General features: G+C 33.4%; 1 protein-coding gene across 3 annotated transcripts in view; it reads right to left on the bottom strand.

Annotated features, from left to right (window-relative positions):
- The window catches only part of rfx4 (regulatory factor X, 4), a 37785-nt gene that overhangs the window by 16861 nt on the left and 1675 nt on the right, over positions 1-19249 (bottom strand). For all 3 annotated transcript variants that reach the window (XM_056478323.1, XM_056478324.1, XM_056478322.1), the window contains exons 2-13: positions 17455-17541; positions 17213-17273; positions 14929-15052; positions 14092-14153; positions 11882-12095; positions 11298-11375; positions 9449-9612; positions 6683-6783; positions 6524-6582; positions 3487-3631; positions 2700-2794; positions 1155-1272 (exon numbers count right to left, since the gene is read on the bottom strand). In XM_056478323.1, the coding sequence (XP_056334298.1) occupies positions 1155-1272; positions 2700-2794; positions 3487-3631; positions 6524-6582; positions 6683-6783; positions 9449-9612; positions 11298-11375; positions 11882-12095; positions 14092-14153; positions 14929-15052; positions 17213-17273; positions 17455-17541 (1308 nt within the window). The remainder of the gene's footprint in view (positions 1-1154; positions 1273-2699; positions 2795-3486; positions 3632-6523; positions 6583-6682; positions 6784-9448; positions 9613-11297; positions 11376-11881; positions 12096-14091; positions 14154-14928; positions 15053-17212; positions 17274-17454; positions 17542-19249) is intronic.

A 19249-nucleotide genomic window follows, 5' to 3' on the forward strand; every position in this document is an offset into this window, starting at 1 on the left:
TTACGTGGGGGACTTTGTAAGAGGAAAAAGTGAACACATCATTAGCGAGAAACAGTTAAACAGAACATCTGCAGTGTGAGGAAAAAGAACAAGCCTCCTCCATTAGGCCTCTTTACTTTCTCTTTACTTTTACTCATTACTTTACTCCTTTACTTTTGTGGGGTAAGGAAACAGTGTTGTACACACTCTACTGAAGACATCCGTAAGCCTACATATTTAATTTCGTTTGATAAGCGCAAAGATTTGTTTCAAAACTATTTATAAATTCAGTTCTAATTTCAAGCAGACGAATAAATGAACAATAATAACGAAGTGTGTTTATGCACTGGACTTTAGACCAGCTTTTAGTTTTTAGCATTTCAGTCCTTCAAAATAGCAATGCGCCAACAATGCGCCTTAACACACCCATGAGTCCACAAAGTGATGCAAATGAATTTGCCATTTAAACAATGTGGCGCAAAACTTGAAAATTACTGTTGCGCTGATCTTGAAAACAGCAACAAATCGTGCCAAACACGTCTTGTGCCTTATTGCACCGGATGTAGGATAGGGCCCCAAAAGTACTTGTTTTTTGCATTTTATTTCCTTTAAATTTGGTAAGCACAAAAACAGATGTGCTTACTTTACATGCAAGAGCCAATAATCTTTGGTTTTACACATATTTTTAGCTTGTTAATTAGCTTTGGAACAAAATTAAAACATCACAGTTTCTTTGGATTTACACTCTACAGTATTGTGTTTGAGTAAAAGGACATTTGTCATGAAATTTCTCACAAAAGTAAAATAAAACAGTCATCATTTATAGATTTTTTGTATAAAATAACAAAAAAGGTGCTGTATTTTCAGGAATGTTTATATTAATTTTTTACAAACATATTACCAATGCTTTCAACCACAACAAATAAAAAACATTTGTTATTGTGACATTTTCTGTAAAAAAAACTTTATTTTACTTTGCATTAGAGGACAATTCGGTATGATGAAACCCGAAGTTTATTTTTTGGTAAGGTACTTTTATTTTTTTTTATTTAAGCTGATTTTTTAACTTTAATTCAATTGTACTTTTGGCAAAACACTTGTACTTTTAAGTACTTTTTTGTACTTTGTAGACTTCCTAATTGAACAATTGTGCCGAAATGTGCAGTCTGACTCACCAAAGCTCGGTGCGCTATGCAGTGTCATATCCCGGATAACTCTTGTCCCAAAACACGACCACATGAGCAGGAACTGCTGAGCTACCCTCTTCAGAGATCCGGGTCTCTTCCCTGCCACCTAAAGGGAGAATTACCATGAGAAAAGCTTGGGGGAAGGCGCAGGGGCCTTAACCTTTGGGTCCGTGCTGGGGTCTAACCCCCAAAAACCAAAAACATGTCAACAAGTCAACTATTTGATTTGCCCCTAAGGAAACACCCCTCCCATTGAACTATTGTCTGGTGGGTAGTAGAGGTTCCTATGGCAACCAGATTTACAAGCCCATATCTGGGCCCATAATGGGTGAAAAAAGGGGCCATGAAGACATCATTAAGTTGGGGAATTGCATCACGGAAGGTCTTAAGCATGTTGTGACGGCATTTAGACTTGCATGGGATTGACACCTGCAGAGTTTTGATTGCATAAACATACAAACTGCTTTAGAATGGCTTTGGCAATATGGGTCAAACATGAGGCGTCCCGTTTTGGTGTCTGCATCTGATAACATTTACAAAATAAATTTTACAAACAAGGAAGCATATTTAATGCAGGTTAAAGGCCTACTTTAATGGAAAGATAACTTTAAAAAAAAATAAGGGTAAAATGTTGCATCCTCATTCTATTATACATAAAAATATAATGTCAAACATTTTCTAATCTGTATTAATTAAAATATATAAAAGAAAAAGTTATCATGCTAAAATGCATTTTAAATTATTAAAAATTAGGTAAACCAACATTTGGAATATGAAATATTAGTAACTTTTGTAAATTAAGACAATGTGTCATAACATTTGAATCCTTAATTTAAATCTGTATTACACTTTTATTGTTTTGATTTTCAGACTCACATATATTATGTAGTATATCATTTAAATAAACAGACATAGACATTTAAAAGTTTGGTGAAATAAAATTTCAATTACATTTTTACATTTATTACATTATCATTTTTAGAACGTTAAATTTAACAGAGACTCCTGAGGAAAAAAATATTGAGCACCACAACTAATATTTTATCATTTTAATATTTATGACCATAATAATAACAGTAATAATAATAACAATAACAAAATGTTTATTGAGCAGCAAATCAGCATGTTAGAATGATTCCTAAAAGGTTGTGTGACTGGAATAATGGCTACCGAAAATTCAGCTCTAAATAAGAGGAATGCACATGATGTTTTAATATGAATAATAATAGAAAGCAGATAAATGTGATTTGTTTATTAAATCATATTTTACTGTTCTTGCAATTAAATCAATGCAGCACTGCCGAGTAAAATACTGAGTATAAAAAAATAATAATAATAATAATAAAAAAATAATAATAAATATATATATATATATATATATATATATATATATATATATATATATATATATATATATATATATATATATATATATTATTTCTATGTTTAAAAACATGAAATTCCTAATTTATAATGATCATACAGCAAAAAGTAAATAAAGCATAATATGAATTTTATGGACTGTACACCTACCCTCACAACACATCTCTCCACCATGGAGTCCAGCCACTCGATGTAGGCTTCAATTGGAGATTGGTCCTCTAGCAGTCTGTCAAATTCTTGATACACTATGAAGAGATTTACAATACATTTGACAAAGAACGTCTGCTTTCAAAATCAGCTTGTAAACTTTGCTAACAGACTCAAAACAGTGTCTATGCAGTGATCCCACAAAAGAACCATTTTGGGTCTCATAAATAATCCTTATTTCCTAAAAGAACTATTTTTCATATTTAATCTAATGAACATTTTCCCACTTTAAACACTCTTCTGTGGAACATAAGGAGTGTATGGATAATTGTTTTCAATAAATGATGCCAATAAAGAAAGAGTGTACATTATTAGCAAAACCCCCATTGGCACAGATTTGAGGCTTCTGTATGAAATGCATAGAGAGGAGCTCCGATTCCCTCTTTGAGGATGACATGACAGAATCTCTGAACTTTGACCTGATCAGTCATGTGAGAGGCTGACGCTGAAATGAATTCGAAATGCTCCTCGGGGTGTCAAACTGTGAGGGTTAACCTCTCAGTGTCTGTGCTTAAAGCTGGTCTCTCATGGTCGTGGGAATGATTCAGTGCTGGTTGACAGCTACTGTGTGAAATCCCAAACATAAAGCAGCGGGGCTTTTAACACAGCGCCGCATGTGATTTTTTGCAGTAATAACTCTGCAAGTACACTAATAAATAATTCACAATCAATTCCTGCTAGTTTTTTCCCCAATTTAAATCTAATTCTGAAGCGCACGTCTTTTCCTCACATTGGATAATGAGTCTCCTCTGGTCTTCTCTGGAGTCTTCCATAGTATAAAGAGTTTGTTTAGTGATGCTGTTGAGGTCGACGTTCCTCCAGTCCTCGAGCATCTGAAAGGTGATGTCCGCACTGTGGATCACTGTTCGAGAGGCCTGCGAAAGCATTCAGTTAGTTGTGCATTTATGAAAACATGATGCAGAATGTTATATGGGTAGTTTTTTTACAGTAAAACACCAGTTTTGAAGAAAACATTTCTATATTTACAGAAGTCAGAATTATTATGCCTCCTGAATTATTAGCTGTCCTGTACGTTGTTTTTCCAGTTTCTGTTTAACAGAAAGATTTTTTCAACACATTTCGAAACATAATAGGCTCTATTTTAACAATCTAGGCGCAAAGTCTAAAGTGCATGGTGCAATTAAGGGTATCTGAATCCACTTTTGTTATTTTAACCCTCTACCGCATGGTGTTGCCATATGGCAAAATTATATTTATGTTCATTTCCCTGCCACTGTTTCTTTAACACCAACGTTCTAATTTTTTTGTTGAAAAGAGAAGACCTTAGTTTAGCCAATGATGTCCTTTCGTTAAGACACATGATGTGCAGTGTTTTTCTGTGGTGCGATCTCTGACAGACTGGCATTTATTGTGAGTAGTTGCTGAATGCAATTAAAAACGTCAATAAAAACAAAGGATCAACTCATGTCAGATCCACAAATCATTATGATGTCATATACACAACTCAAAAAAGTTTTTATCAAGCTAGGTTTTTGTAATTAAATTAAAACAAACAACATTTCAAACAACAAAATTATTAATGATAAGGAAAGTTTCAAATGAGACATTTTTAAGTTAGATCCACTACTGGACGTTGTTGCCATATGGCAACATATCAATAAGTACCTTTAAAAAAATTGCCCCTATTTTTTTTTACAACACTTCAAGTTAAGCCATTATAAGAAAAGAAAAACAGTCAAATATTTTATTTATAGATCTATCATAATGCGTGCAGTAGAGGGTTAAGAACGGAAAAATAAGCTCTGCACGCTGGTGCATGGTCTAACAGGGTTGTCCATGAGCGCAAATGGATTTGCTATTCAAACAATGTGGTGTAAAACTTGAAAATAACTGTTGTGCTGGTCTGAAAATGGCAACAAATTGTGCCAAACACGTCTTGCACCTTATCGTGCCGGGTGTATGATAGGGCCCAATAGCTTTAATAACTTATTTCTAATAATTTCTAATAATAATTTCTAATAACTGATTTCTTGTATGTTTGTCATGATGACAGAACATATTATTTTACTAGATATTTTTCAAGAAACTAGTATTCAGCTTAAAGTGACATTTAAAGGCTTAAGTTGGTTAATTGGGTTGATTAGGCAAGTTAGGATAATTAATTAAGTCACAGTATAACGATGGTTTGTTCTGTAGACAGTCAAAAATAAATATTGTTTATGGCAGTTAATATTATTGACCTTAAAATGGTTTTAGAAAAATTATAACTGTTTTTATTCTTGCCTAAATAAAACAAAGATGACTTATATTATAGGAAATACTGTGAAAAATTCCTTGCTTTGTTAAACAGGAGGGCTAATAATTTTCTGTAGTTTGCAGTCTGATGTTTGAAAAAATGTACTATAAGTGGTCATTAATTTGATCGATTCTTTTACTGTTTTGTTTTTACATTTTAATTGAATTGTATCTTGAATACATCCTATGATGTGATGTAGAAAAATGTATTTAAAAAACCCTTAATAATATACAAATAAATTGAGAGCGATTTATCTTCATTGTTGGACACTTATCGTCATATAGTGCTATTTATTTTATATTAAAATATGAATAATATTTTTTTTCTCTGACTTGTTGGACATTTTCAATAAATATGGATGTCAAACCAAAGGACAACAAAAGTTAACAATTTTATAGTGGTTTCAAAAAAGTGAAATATGTTCTAAAAAAAATCTAGACAAAAAATTGACAGGTGCACGTCAGAGGCTTCACAGTGGGATTGAAATTGGGCTTTTCAGTGAAATTGCTGATTTAAATTTCAAAGAGGAAAATTTTCAGTGACAAAATGCTTGAAGTTCCTCTGTTTTTTAAAAATATATGGATGGAAAAAATAACTGACATTTTATTCCAATACCCTCTTGTAATAATAGAGGTATTTACAAATGATTTTACGGTTTTCTTATTAACTTATAAGAGCTGTAATTTTTGGAACTATTCTTACAGAGTTTCTGCTGGTTTTACAAAGTCAACTTTAAGACTTTTTAAGACCTTTTTAAGACATTTTTAAGACCATGAAGAATGACATTTCAGACTTATATAGGGCTAAACGCTAAAAATGTTTTTTTAATGGTCCTAAGGAAAATTATATACTTGCCCAGTTTGATATAATTTGCCTATAATTGTAATTAGTTATTTCTTAGCCACATATTTTAAATAATACAACATAAAAAAAACTCTTTAAAAACTAAATGTACAGACTGTTCTAAAAGTTTTATTGAGATGTATTTGTTGGTGACGTGTTTAGGATTGATTAGGTAGCTTTACATAAACAAAGTTAAAACCAATTTAAAATTATTTGAGAACTACAAGACAATATTTCAGTCAATTAAAGACCTTTTAAGGGCTAAAAATTTTGTCTAGAGATTTGGCTCAAAAAAAAAAAAAATCCATTGAAGACATGTTTAGGAAATGTGACAAACCACCTGTAGAGACACTCTTCTCTCTCTCTTTCTCTATCAAAAAAAAAGAAACTCCCCTCTCCTTACTGAATTTACTGAGCACAAACAGTTTGTCTGTATATTAGCACTTCTTGTGTGTATTGCCTCTTCTTATTGAATTGCTGAATGCCTCCTCAATTGTAAGTCCCTTTGGGCAAAAGCATCTGCTAAATGACTAAATATAAATCTAATATTTAAAAATTGACTGCATTTCAAATGACGAAAACACTAATTATATTCATTATTGTCATTTTTGACACTGAACATGCAATGTTACATCAACAACCCATATATTAATCATGAAAAATGTACCTGACAGAGGTGGTTTAATGATGTTTGTCGTTTGAGTATCTGAGAAAATCTTCTTGACACTGAGAAAAAAAAAAATATATATATATATATATGGTCAACAATATTCTTAGAATGAATTAATTTGGATGTTTTGAGAGTGTTAAAAACATTAGCTCGTACATTCAAACTTTATGTTGCGCAGGTTTTCGGGCAGGTCATGTAAAGCCACCTTCAGCCACTCATCCAGCTGCTTGGCAAACTTCCTGATCACCTGAGTGAGGCTGCAGATTCAAAACACACACACAAGGATATACTGTTGTTTATTACAATGTTTTAGAATACAGAACAAAGGATGCCCTGACGCAATTACATTTCATGCGTCACTGACAGGAAATCTACTTTAAGTTAATTGCTCTGGTGCAAAAGTTAGATATGCAGATAATGCTTATCACTAAGGACATAGTATTTAAGATATTTAATTAGCTTGAGAGATGAATTCCAAGCTGTCAGATTAACTTATTTTTTAAAACAAATGTACCGAAGGCAATTCTGAAGATGCTGAATGTGAAATCGAATAAATGAACAAAACTTTAGCTGCTTTGACCAAATATATTTCAACCTGACTGAAAGTTATTAGTCATTATTGGACTGTCCATCTTTGCCATTTCCTGATTTTTTTTATTTGACTAAATGACTAACCAAAATGAGCTAAAATCAAATCAAAAGAAATACTTTTTTGACATTAAAGGAACAATCTTGATAATCTGGACAAATCTTCATTATCATTATCCATTTAAATTGTTATTTACGTAACTTCATATGTCAGTTGATATCCCCAAACCTACAATACTTTTTTGTCAAATTCTCCACTTCATCCACTTGATATAGGTTCATCTTTTTTTCCGTCCAGTCAGTTATAATAAATAAAATCCTCTTCTTTTATGATTTTTATTTTCCCTCATTAAATACCCTATTTCACCCAAAATTCTTCTTCACATTTAAATTTCACAAGGAATCAAGATAAATGCAATTTGCTTAGCCCACAATGCAAGTGTGATCTTTCATCTATTATATTGTTTGTTTCTTTGTTTTATTAGACTTTATTAATCCCAAAAGGAAATTCATGTCACAGCAGACATGAATTAGATAAAATAAATTGCATATTCAGTTGAAGTAAGAATTTTTAGCCCCGCTTTGAATTTTTTTCTTTTTTAAATATTTCCCAAATGATGTTTAACAGAGCAAGGAAATTTTCACAGCATGTCTGAAAAATATTTTTTGTTCTGGAGAAAGTCTTACTTGTTTTATTTCGGCTAGAATAAAAGCAGTTTTAAATTTTTTAAAAACCATTTTAAGGTCAAAATTATTAGCCCCTTTAAGCTATTTATTTTTCCCGATAGTCTACAGAACAAACCATCATTATACAATAACTTGCCTAATTACCCTAACCTGTCTAGTTAACCTAATTAACCTAGTTAAGCCTTTAAATGTCACTTTAAGCTGTATAGAAGTGTCTTGAAAAATAGATAGTCAAATATTATTTACTGTCATCATGGCAAAGATCAAATAAATCAGTTATTAGAATGAGTTATTAAAACTATGTTTAGAAATGTGTTGAAAAAAATCTCTACTTTAAACATAAATTGGGGAAAAAATAAACATGGGGGCTAATAATTCAGGGGGGCTAATAATTCTGACTTCAACTGTATAAAAAGACAATAATATTAATAAAATGACATTCATACTGCACACCTTAGTTTCAAACAACGAGTAGTCACTTGACCACATCTAATGCTATTACAATTCAGCATAAATCATCTAGTGTGACTTTGGTTATACAATTTGATCACTGTTGGTAAAAATGAGTTCCTGTATCTTTCTCTGTATCTTACATCTCTCCAAGTTAATACATACACATGTTTGTTTTGCAAATATGTAAGGACCTTCCATAGGTTTCCATTATTTTTTACACTTTACAAACTTTTCTATCGCCCTACTCCAAACAGGCCCGTAGCCAAGGGGGTACGGGTGGTTCGAAAGACCCACCCCTCACTCACAAAGGTCCAAAATCTGTCCCATACAAGCTCATTTGTCCTATTTTGACTGCTATGCCACAATAAATTGTGAAAATAACCCATCACAAAAGGCTTTAAGAGAGTAATTTGCCCAATTAATGACAATGGGCTACAGTTTTTTTAATTTAAAACGTTAACAGATTGCGTTTTTTTTCTAATCATATATGATAATATGTAAAATTGTATTTTAAAAATAAGCATTATATTCATATTTCTTTATTCTAAAACTTTAGGTAGGAAATTTTTAGGTTAATGACCATATGACAAGCTACTCCAGCAAAAAAGTGCGTAAAATGTCACTATAATGCAGTATTTGAACCTCATAATTAAATAGAAAATTAGGAGAATAACTGCAAAAAGATCCACTTTTTGTGAAAAAAAAAACAACCCCCCCTTTCACCAGACTGGCTACGGGCCCTACATACAACCCACAAAGGAAACTGCAGGCAATGTCCTGATAATTTCCCTTCTTTTTGTAGTGTCACACCCATGTTATTATAATATTTTGTGTCCTGATTTGTCACAAAAACATGAGCACACACACATGCAATGCAACACTGCCAATGGGATCCATTACCAAATTTGATTAAATCTGTTGTGATAATCGAAAATATGTACTGTCTGATGATGTCACTATAAATATAAACATCACTATACTAGAGTAAAGTCAGAATAAGATTTCAGTTCACATGGACTTTAATGAACTGATGACTTTAATGCATTGAACACCAAGTAAAGTGTTAGTAGACTGTTATGTTAGGGTTAGAAGAATAAGTCTAAAAAAAGCGTTAGCAAAAAAATGATATGATGATGATAGGATGAGTGTGAATTTCTATATAACAAAATCAAAATAAGCAGGAACGGGGCTCACCTGTCAGGAAGGGCTTGTAGGACGGTGGGCATGAGGACGCCTGAGATGGCCTTGTACAATATGGAGTCACACACACCCACTATGTTGACCACAGTAGAAGAGCCCAGGACAGGGAGCATGTGGGGTGGCATGCCCTGCCAAAAGTGCAACAGGAAGCTCTGAACCTGCGCATGTAAACAGACACAAATAAGCATGAAGATAACACATAACAGCATCAGAATCACCCTAAACGTTTCCTATAATCAAAAACAACATTCAAAGGAATGGTTTGCATGTCAAATGAAATTCTGTCAATATTTAATCACCCCAATGTTTAATCATAGGTCTCAAACTCAATTCCTGGAGGGCCGCGGCTCTGCACAGTTCTGCTCCAAACCTAGTCAAACACAGCTGATTCAACTAATCAAGGTGTTCAAGACTACTAGAGACTATTAAGCAAGTGTGAGTTGGAGGTGGTTGGAGCTAAAGTATGCAGAGCTGCGGCCCTCCAGAAATTGAGTTTGAGACCATTGCCTTAAAGGGCAAAATAGAAAATGATCTCATCATTTACTATCCCATGTATGAGTTTCTTTTTTATGTTAAACACAAAAACAGATCATTTGACAAATGTTGGTTGCTGGCAGCCATTGACTTTTATAGTTGGAAAAAGCATACCATGGAAATCAATGGGTGCCAGCTATTCAGTACCAGCGTTCTTCAAAATATCTTCTGTTATGTTCAGCAGAAGAAAGAAACTCAAATAGGTTTTGAACAAGTTAAGAGTGAGTAAATATACAGTTTTGAGTGCTTAAAGACACCAAAAAATGTGAGTTTGCAAACAGGTATCCGTAACATAGAATCCGTATTTTTTCCCTACCCAATGGGGATCAGCAACAGTTTGTTTACCCCCATTCTTCAAAATATGTTCTATTCAAATATGTCTCTTTTTGTGTAAGCAACAGAATAAAGAAACTCATACAGGTTTGAAATAGGGTGAGTGAATTTTAATGCATCTCTCTTTACAGCGTCATAATCCAGTCCAATTACAATAAACAATCCTGTTTAATACAATAAAAAAGTACTGTCATCATTTTATTTGGTAACATTTTACAATAAGGTTGTATTAGTTAACGCTAATTATTGCATTTGCTAACATGTTAGTTTGTTCATGTTAACATTAATTAATGAAAATCAATTTGTTCATTGTTATTCATGTTAACTCAGGGTGCAATAACTAATGTTATCAAGTATGAACTTGGATGTTAATATTGCTATAGTAAATGTTGAATTATGATTAATAAATGCTGTACAAGTATTTTAATACATAGTTCATATAGTAAATGCATTAATGAACCTTACTGTAAAGTGTGGTCTTTATTTTTATAATAAAATGATTATTTTCCTCATTAAATATCCCATTTCACCTGAAATTCTTTCACATTAATGTTCACATTTACTTTACTGTTAAATTTGTGTGATTTTTGCTAGTAAATACTTTTTATTCTTGTTTTTATTCTTAAAAGTAAGAGAATTTACTTCTGCTCTATGTGCTGCAATCAATAGATAATTAAAATAAATAAAATCCAGCCCTATTTTACAATGTATAACTCAGTTTGGAAATACAACACGATGCTGACGTTAAGTTGAAACGATTCTGGTTCGTGCGGACTTTTCATCTAGTCACCCTTGAGTAGTTTAAACCTGTATGAGCTCATTTTTATTTGCCAAACAGATTAAAAATATATAAATATTTTGAAAAAATGAATGCAATATATCCTTTTTAATGTCCAACAGGTTTGAAACATCATTCTATTTTTGCATCTCGTTAAAACATCCAAATGCCACCTAAAAACAGAATCAAAAAGCTCACCTCATCGAAGTTGGCGCGTATGACAGTATCTAGTATCCTCTGGCAGTGAGTTCTGTACATCATAATAAAGGTCGAGACCTTGTAGAGAGAGAAAAAAGCTCATTTAAATGACTTTTCTAACACTTTCCCATAGAGAACCACACAAACTCTTAATGATGTCATAGCAGATTCATCCCTGACTCATGCATTAATAAGCCACTAAAAAAGCCCCTAATACTAAAGAAAGAGCCCACGAATACCAAATGACAAAAAAAGCTGCTTTCACGAACAATGACTATTTACAAGGCCTTGCCAAACCAGTGTATAAAAGGAGGCTTTAAAGATCAGAAACTCACAAACCATTTAAAATTACAGGCGCCTTTTTAAAGCGAGACAGCTAGTGCCCATCCTTTGTCCAACGCAAGATCTTATTATCTACTCGAAAGATTAAGAGTTCGCAAGGAACCAGCGCATAAATCCTCCGGGTCCTCATCTACTAAATCCAGGCCCAGGGAAGGTCCGGCTGACACATGAAAGCAGGATCTGGACGGGGGAGACAGGGGGTTGTGGAGTTTGGAGGTTAGCGGTTTTAGTGATCTGTTTACCTTCTCCTCTGGCAGACTGGCGGGCAGATTTAGGTCTTTGACATTTGGAAAGTCTGGCAGGAGAGTGCCCAGCTTGGAGCGCGGTGAATACGCTACTGTCTGTTTGGTGACCTCTTTCTTGCCCGTCTCGTTCACCCATGCAGCGCCCTTTTTAGAGTACATCACATCGTAGTACTGGGAGCTCTCCTTCACTGCAATGCCATAGTAATGATACCTGAGAGAGAAAGAGAAGAAAGAGGGGAATTTTATTTATGAGATTTTGTTTGATTGCTAACAGTTTTGCTTTATTAAAGCACATTTTTTCTTTTTTTATTAAACAGACACTTGAACAACTGTAAGCACATCACATGTGACATGCATAGTATAATCTGCTGTTTTTGATTATACAGAATAATAATAGAATACAGTTTTGTAAACAAACGGCAGTACTTCTTTACGCAAATGACTTTGGGGTGTAAATGGTGATGTGTTTCTTTCTCTTTGTTTTTTGTTCCTCCAGAGGGGAATTTATTTATTTAGTAGTTTGGAGTGCTATACGAGTGGATGGACAGAGTAACTGTGAAAATAATACTTGTGCAAAACATTAAGATCTATATTTTTTAGTTTCTGAAAGCAATTTTAGTTCTGCTTGAATCAGTTTGATTCAATAAAAAAGAATACTTTTTAATTCATTCGTTCATTTTCCTTCGGCTCAGTCCCTTTATTCATCAGGGGTCAACACAGCGGAATGAAACGCCAACTTATCGATATATTTTACACAGTGGATGCCCTTCCAGCCGCGACCCAGTACTGGAAAACATATATACGTAGCCATCTCACATTCACACATACACATACTACACACATACTAGAGCCAATTCACCTATAGTGCATGTCTTTGGCGTTTGGAAACCACAGCACCCGGAGGAAACCCACGCCAACACATGCAAACTCCACACAGAAATGCCAACAGGACCTTCTTGCTGTGAGGTGAGAGTGCTAACCACCGATCCACCATGCCCACTTATACTTAATTATCAGAGATATTTTGTGTTAGTGATATTAGTTTCACTAAAGAACGCATATGGATACAATATATCAGAGTTCTATTTTTCATTTTTTGAATGTGATACCAGTTCCTCTTGAATTAGTTTGAATCATTAATTTAGTGTTACTTCCCTGCAGGCACAGGACGACAACATGACGTCATATTGATATCATACCCTAATGTCATGGGGATGTTGAATTTAGTCTGAAAATGAAAATCGGGTTGACGTCAGAACTCAACGTCAGGCCAACATCAATGTCCAACGTTCAACCTAAAATCAACCAAATATCAACGTCTAATTATGTTACACCTTGATGTTGTGTGGATGTTACCACTATGCCGTCTATCAGATGTTGGATTTTGGTAACTTTCCAACACAACCTAAAATCAACCTAACATCAAAGTAATTTGACGTCTTTATTGGACATCAAAATAACGTTGTCCCTTGGATGCTGGCTAGACATTGAATTTTGGTCACCTGATATCATAAAAAATCTAACCTAATATTAAGGTCTTATGATGTTGTGTGCCTGCTGGGTTTATTATCATTAATATAATATTTAGTTAGAATATATTTTTTTAATTGTCTATATATTTTATAACTTATTAAATTTAAATGTCTACATTTTTTATTTTAATACATTAAATGGGGCGACACGGTGGCTCAGTGGTTAGCACTGTCGCCTCATAGCAAGAAGGTCGCTGGTTTGCATCCCGGCTGGGTCAGTTGGCGTTTCTGTGTAGAGTTTGCATGTTCTCCCCGTTTCCTCAGGGTGCTCTGGTTTCCCCCACAGTCCAAAAACATGCAGTACAGATGAATCGAATAAACTAAATTGGCCATAGTGTATACGTGTGAATGAGTGTGTATGGGTGTTTCCCAGTACTGGGTTGCAGCTGGAAGGGCATCTGCTGCATAAAACATATGCTGGATAAGTTGGCGATTCATTCCGCTGTGGATACCCCAGATGAATAAAGGGACTAAGCCGAGGGGAAATTTTTCTTTGACAAGTAGTTTTACTTATATTAAGCTATAAGTTATATATTATATTATATGTTAGCTGACATTCATTTTATATCAAGTAATAAAAATGATTTTTGATTTGTTTGGAATTCTGATTATTACTAAATTAATAAATGTACAATATTAACAAAAATAATCTTGACAATTAGTAAAGGAACTTACTTTGATTGGCCTCTAGTTCCTAATCTCCGCGTGGTCAACTGAGGAAACTGTTGCCTTATTATCTGTTTGGATATGGTAAGAAGAAAACACGTACATTAAACCTTTCAGGCCACATAGTTTATTACATCTGTCACAACTGTGAAAAAACAAAAATCAGTCTCAATCATTTTGTTAAATTCATGCACATCCAATGACATTTCTTTTTCCCGAAATCTCAGTTTCTTTCTCTCACTCGCTCTGTTTTTTTCTTCTTTTTTTTCTTCCGCATGCTCCTTGGTCCAGCTCCCGGTGCAGAAAACTTTGCAAACAGTGAAGCTCTCTATTGTGTGGGATGAAAAAAGAGGCCAAGCTGTGAAGTTTCTGTCAGGCTTGGCTTGATAAATGAGCAGACAGGGAGGCAGGTCCAGCTCTCTCTCTCTTTTTTGTCCCGAATCAATGAAGCCTTCCTAAAGGACACCCCACGCTGCTCCAGCCACTGATCTAACATTCCGCAACATCTCACCCTTCCAAATTTCCTTTAATTACACATTAATCCAGGCCCCCTCTCTTTTTTCAATATCCTCCGACGGGACCCGGGGGAGCGGGATAAGGGTGTCGGGGGGTGGCCGTATGAGTAGGTGGGTTGAGGGGTTGTGGGAACAAGGGTGAACATGCTCATTGTTTATATTGTCCAGCTATGAGTTTGCAGAAGAGGTGTAAGAAAAGACCACTGACTGCGACTCCTCTTCATAAAACATGCAGTTATGTCATGCTTTTTTTTTTTTTTGGTAACAGATGTTTTACTTGTTTTGCTGAGGTAATGATCCATCTTAAAAAATTAAATATATATGGTAGTACCTTTCCAAAGCTTGCCGCATTGACTGGCTGCGAGTCCAACTTTTCGCAGAAGTCCAGGTAGTGCATATACAGGGCACTGCGAGGAATACACACACCCTCTGCGATCTCGTAGTTTTCCTCCAACCTGGTGGAAAAACTGTTTTGGTTAGGGGACACATCTAAAAACACTTTACAATGCACTACGTGTTGATATTAAACACAGAGTTGTAAAATATTACTGTGCTGTTATATAGTTTTACTGTACAGCCAGGGGAAGATATTGGAAGAGTGGAAGAGACCACTTGAAAGTTCTCAATTTCTATAAAAATTCTAATTTGTGAATATATGTGTTTGAGTAAGACACGATTTCTGTTTTGTTCTGTAAACTACTGGTGACATTTCTGCCGAATTTAAAATAAAAATGAAATAATAAAGAAGGTGACATGTTTTACTAGACATTTTAGACAACACAATATCAACGTTTTAACTTTTAACCCTGATTTTCTACATCAACAAATGAAAACATTGGCATTTTTCAATAGTATTTTGAAACTAACAAATAAATTTTAAAAAATTTAAATTTGCAAAATAAATGTAATCAGACTTATAGAATACAACAAATATTAGTGATTAACTTAAACTCATACTCATAAACTCATTAAACTCATACTCATACTTAAACTCATCTTAGAGAAACTAAGAATTTCCATGTGGTCTGTTATTTTTTTCCATGGCTATATATACAGGAGTGATTTTCATGCACTGTATAATGTGGCATTTTAAAGCCATATGTCCTAGCAGTGTACATGGTCCAAAATGTTTTCTTAGTATTTGACTTGTTTTCTAATACAAACATATCTAATATTAATTATTTTCTTATGTCAAGATAAATTTACAAAGAAGCACTATAACTCCAAGATATTAAAAGTTGTTTATCATACAAATGAAGTGCTTATGAGGTAGCAGAAATAATAGTTGTTTCCTTTATAATTAAGACTATTTCTTAGCCAACTGGCAGACTGTTTTTATACTTTAGGCATAAACTCTTGTGACATTTTTAATTTAAACTATATATACAGTTGAAGTCAGAATTATTAGCCCCCCGTTTATTTATTTATTTTTTTAAATATTTCTGAAATGATGTTGAACAGAGCAAGGAAATTTTCACAGTATGTCGGATAATACTTTTTTCTTCTGGAGAAAGTCTTATTTGTTTTATTTCAGCTAGAATAAAAGCAGTTTTTAATTTTTTATAAACCCTTTTAAGGTCAAAATTATTAGACCCTTTAAGCTATATATTTTTTCCGATAGTCTACAGTGCAAACCGTCCTTATACAATATCTTGCCTAATTACCCTAACCTGCCTAGTCAATCTAATTAACCTAGTTAAGCCTTTAAATGTCACTTTAAGCTGTGTAGAAGTGTCTTGAAAAATATCTAGTCAAATATTATTTACTGTCATCATGGCAAAGATAAAATAAATCAGTTATTAGAAATGAGTTATTAAAACTATTATGTTTAGAAATGGGTTGGAAAAAATCTTCTCTCCGTTAAACAGAAATTGGGGAATAAAATAAACAGGGGGTGAATAATTCGGGAGGGGCAATAATTCTGACGTCAACTGTATATATTTTGTATTCAAAATGTACGAATATTTCAATATTTATACTGGAATACAAGACAAAAATACTATGAAAGAAAATTATATTTGTAGCATATTCCTCTTTTCAAATTGGTCCACTTTTTAAAAATGCATAGCCTAAATACAAATTAAATTGTAGGTTTCAGTGTGAATTCATGGCTTATATCAAACAAGAAAATCAAGTCATAGAAAATAGCTTAAAATCATACAAACATTTAAAAAAATTTTCAATAGTGAAGTTAGATATATAATTTAGACAATCAAGTTTGTTTGTATTTGCTAATTATTATATTAGAATTCTTAAATGCATCATCATTTTTAAATTTGTTTTACTTTCAGATATCTTAATCCTGACAACCTGCGAGTAACACGACTGCAAACACAACCTTTGGAAATTCAGCAGCATTTTTATGACCTATCAAATTGCCAGTTTGGACAAGAAAAGTGCATTGAAAATCATTAATCAAGTGTATTTAGAATTTTCTTACAAATCTGAGCCCTGAAAATGTTTATTAATTATTTTAAATAATATATATTTTTATTTATTAATCACTTTAAAAATTAAAGTTATAAGAAATCATCATTTTAATTAGTTTTGAAAGGAAATGTGTAAATTAATCTACAGGATGAAAATAAGCTATTCCCTGTGTAAATTGCACTCACCATTGTAATGTAGCAGGTGTTGAATGTGGCTTAGATGCTCGGTTATTTTCCTTCTCTTCGTCTTTTAATGAAAGAAAAAACAATAATCAGAATCTATAGTTTACCCTAAAATAAAGCACTTCTAGATCTTAACCATAGCTACACCATGAAATTGTATTTACAGTAAATATCTTTTTTATATATACAGATATATTCAGTCACTGTTGACATTCACTTTTAATTTATCCATATACTTGACTTACTTTCGTCGTTGGAAATATTTCCAATAGAAGAGTGGCTGGAGAAGCGCTTGCTCTCGCTTTCGTTCAGACATCTTTCAATCCAGCTCTCTGCAAAATAATAATGATAAAAATAAAACAGGTAGTCCTATAATATAATTACGTCATGCCTTTTTTAGCTTAAAGTGAGATGGCCTTCTTCATGCAGTGTTCACTATTGCCTACTTTTCGTGCGATTTTATCTTTTAAAATTAACCCAGACTAACAAAACAAACAAAAACACGTTCTATAGTATTGTTTTCGCTTCTTGTATATTCAGAGTAATCCAACATTTCAGCATCACAGGCTCTTTTCATTTCCCAATAGCAAAAGCAACAGGTGCGTGAACGCGCGTGATTCCTAAACAACAACTATTCTACTTCTTTCATTCCCCCGGCAGCTTAAAAGTTTTGAACTGTAATTGTTGTGCTTTTGAAACTCCATATAATGTTTCTTGTTCAAATCATGAGCTGTCAATTTGTGGTCGAGTCCAATAAACATCCTAAAACGTGGCTGCAGCCGCTGCCTGTTGAGTTGAGGGGCATAATGATAATAATAATGACGGGGCAATTCAATTACAATCGATTCTTTGGTGCAGCTGGGTTTGTGTTTGAAATGTTTTCAGCAGAACTGCAGGAATCCCGCATTGTTCCTGAGGCGAATTACAGGCGCGCGCACGCTCAATTGATTCTGCGCGCTCCTCCAGAGCGGTGTCGTCATAATGGAAGCTTTTTAGCGCCTTTCAAATTTCTGGTTTGTAAGTAAAGCTACTGGCGTCCTTACACCACAACACAGAAACAACTAAAGTATAATTCATTTCAATCCTATGTCCACTGTGTTTTTCTTCAACACGGGCCATGGAAACAGGCTCGATAGCATCGGTTGCCAAGTCTGAGTCGGTTGAGCAGCCATCAGGTAATAAGTTATGAAAGTTATGAAACTCGAAGATGTTATTTAACAACCAGACGTCTGACTATTCTGGTGGCAGGTGTAAAGTGAGTGACTTGATTACAATATAATTAAAAGATGAAAATATATTTATTTGTAAATTATTACAATCAACATTTCTTAAAGGATTGAAAGTTTGGTAGAAAATAAGCTGAATGCTGTGAAACAATGACAAATGTTTTACACTAATTCAACTTATTTAAAAAGTCAATCATGTTTAAAGTATTTTTTTAATTATACAGGATTCAACTTGATTTTTAAGTCAGTTTGATGTGATGCAAGATTAAATTATTTAAATCTTAAGGCAGCACCTGTTTGTTCATAGTTAATTGCTCCCTTTCTGCACCAGAATTAAATGCTCATCTTCCCTTTCAACAATCAGCAGAAACAATTAAACAGAAGATAAAAATCAAGTAACAATGTATCTTAGTATAGTTCCATCAATGTTTTATTAAAGTTCTGAGCAGTTTTTTTTTTTTAATTAGAGACATAATCTTCCAATAACTAATCCTTAGAGTGTTTAAATGAATTAAAATACAACATTTCAGAAACATAAACCCACAGTGAGGTGTTAAAATGTACTTTAAATATTATGAAATATTCTTTGCATTACAAAATATTTTATTTTTAAAACACTGTAAAAACGACTTCCACACGTTTCCTTAATGTTGTCTCAACACAAATAATTTTTTTTTTTACAAATTTAAGTGAACTGAACATGTGGATTGACGATAAACAAATTAAGTTGTCCCCAAAAAACACTCAAGAACTGTTGATTCAGTTCATTTTAAATAAGTAGTTTGAACAAGTAGCAAAAATATTTTTTTGAGTG

Source organism: Danio aesculapii, chromosome 18 (genome assembly GCF_903798145.1).
Source record: "Danio aesculapii chromosome 18, fDanAes4.1, whole genome shotgun sequence".
Taxonomy (NCBI): Eukaryota; Metazoa; Chordata; class Actinopteri; order Cypriniformes; family Danionidae; genus Danio; species Danio aesculapii.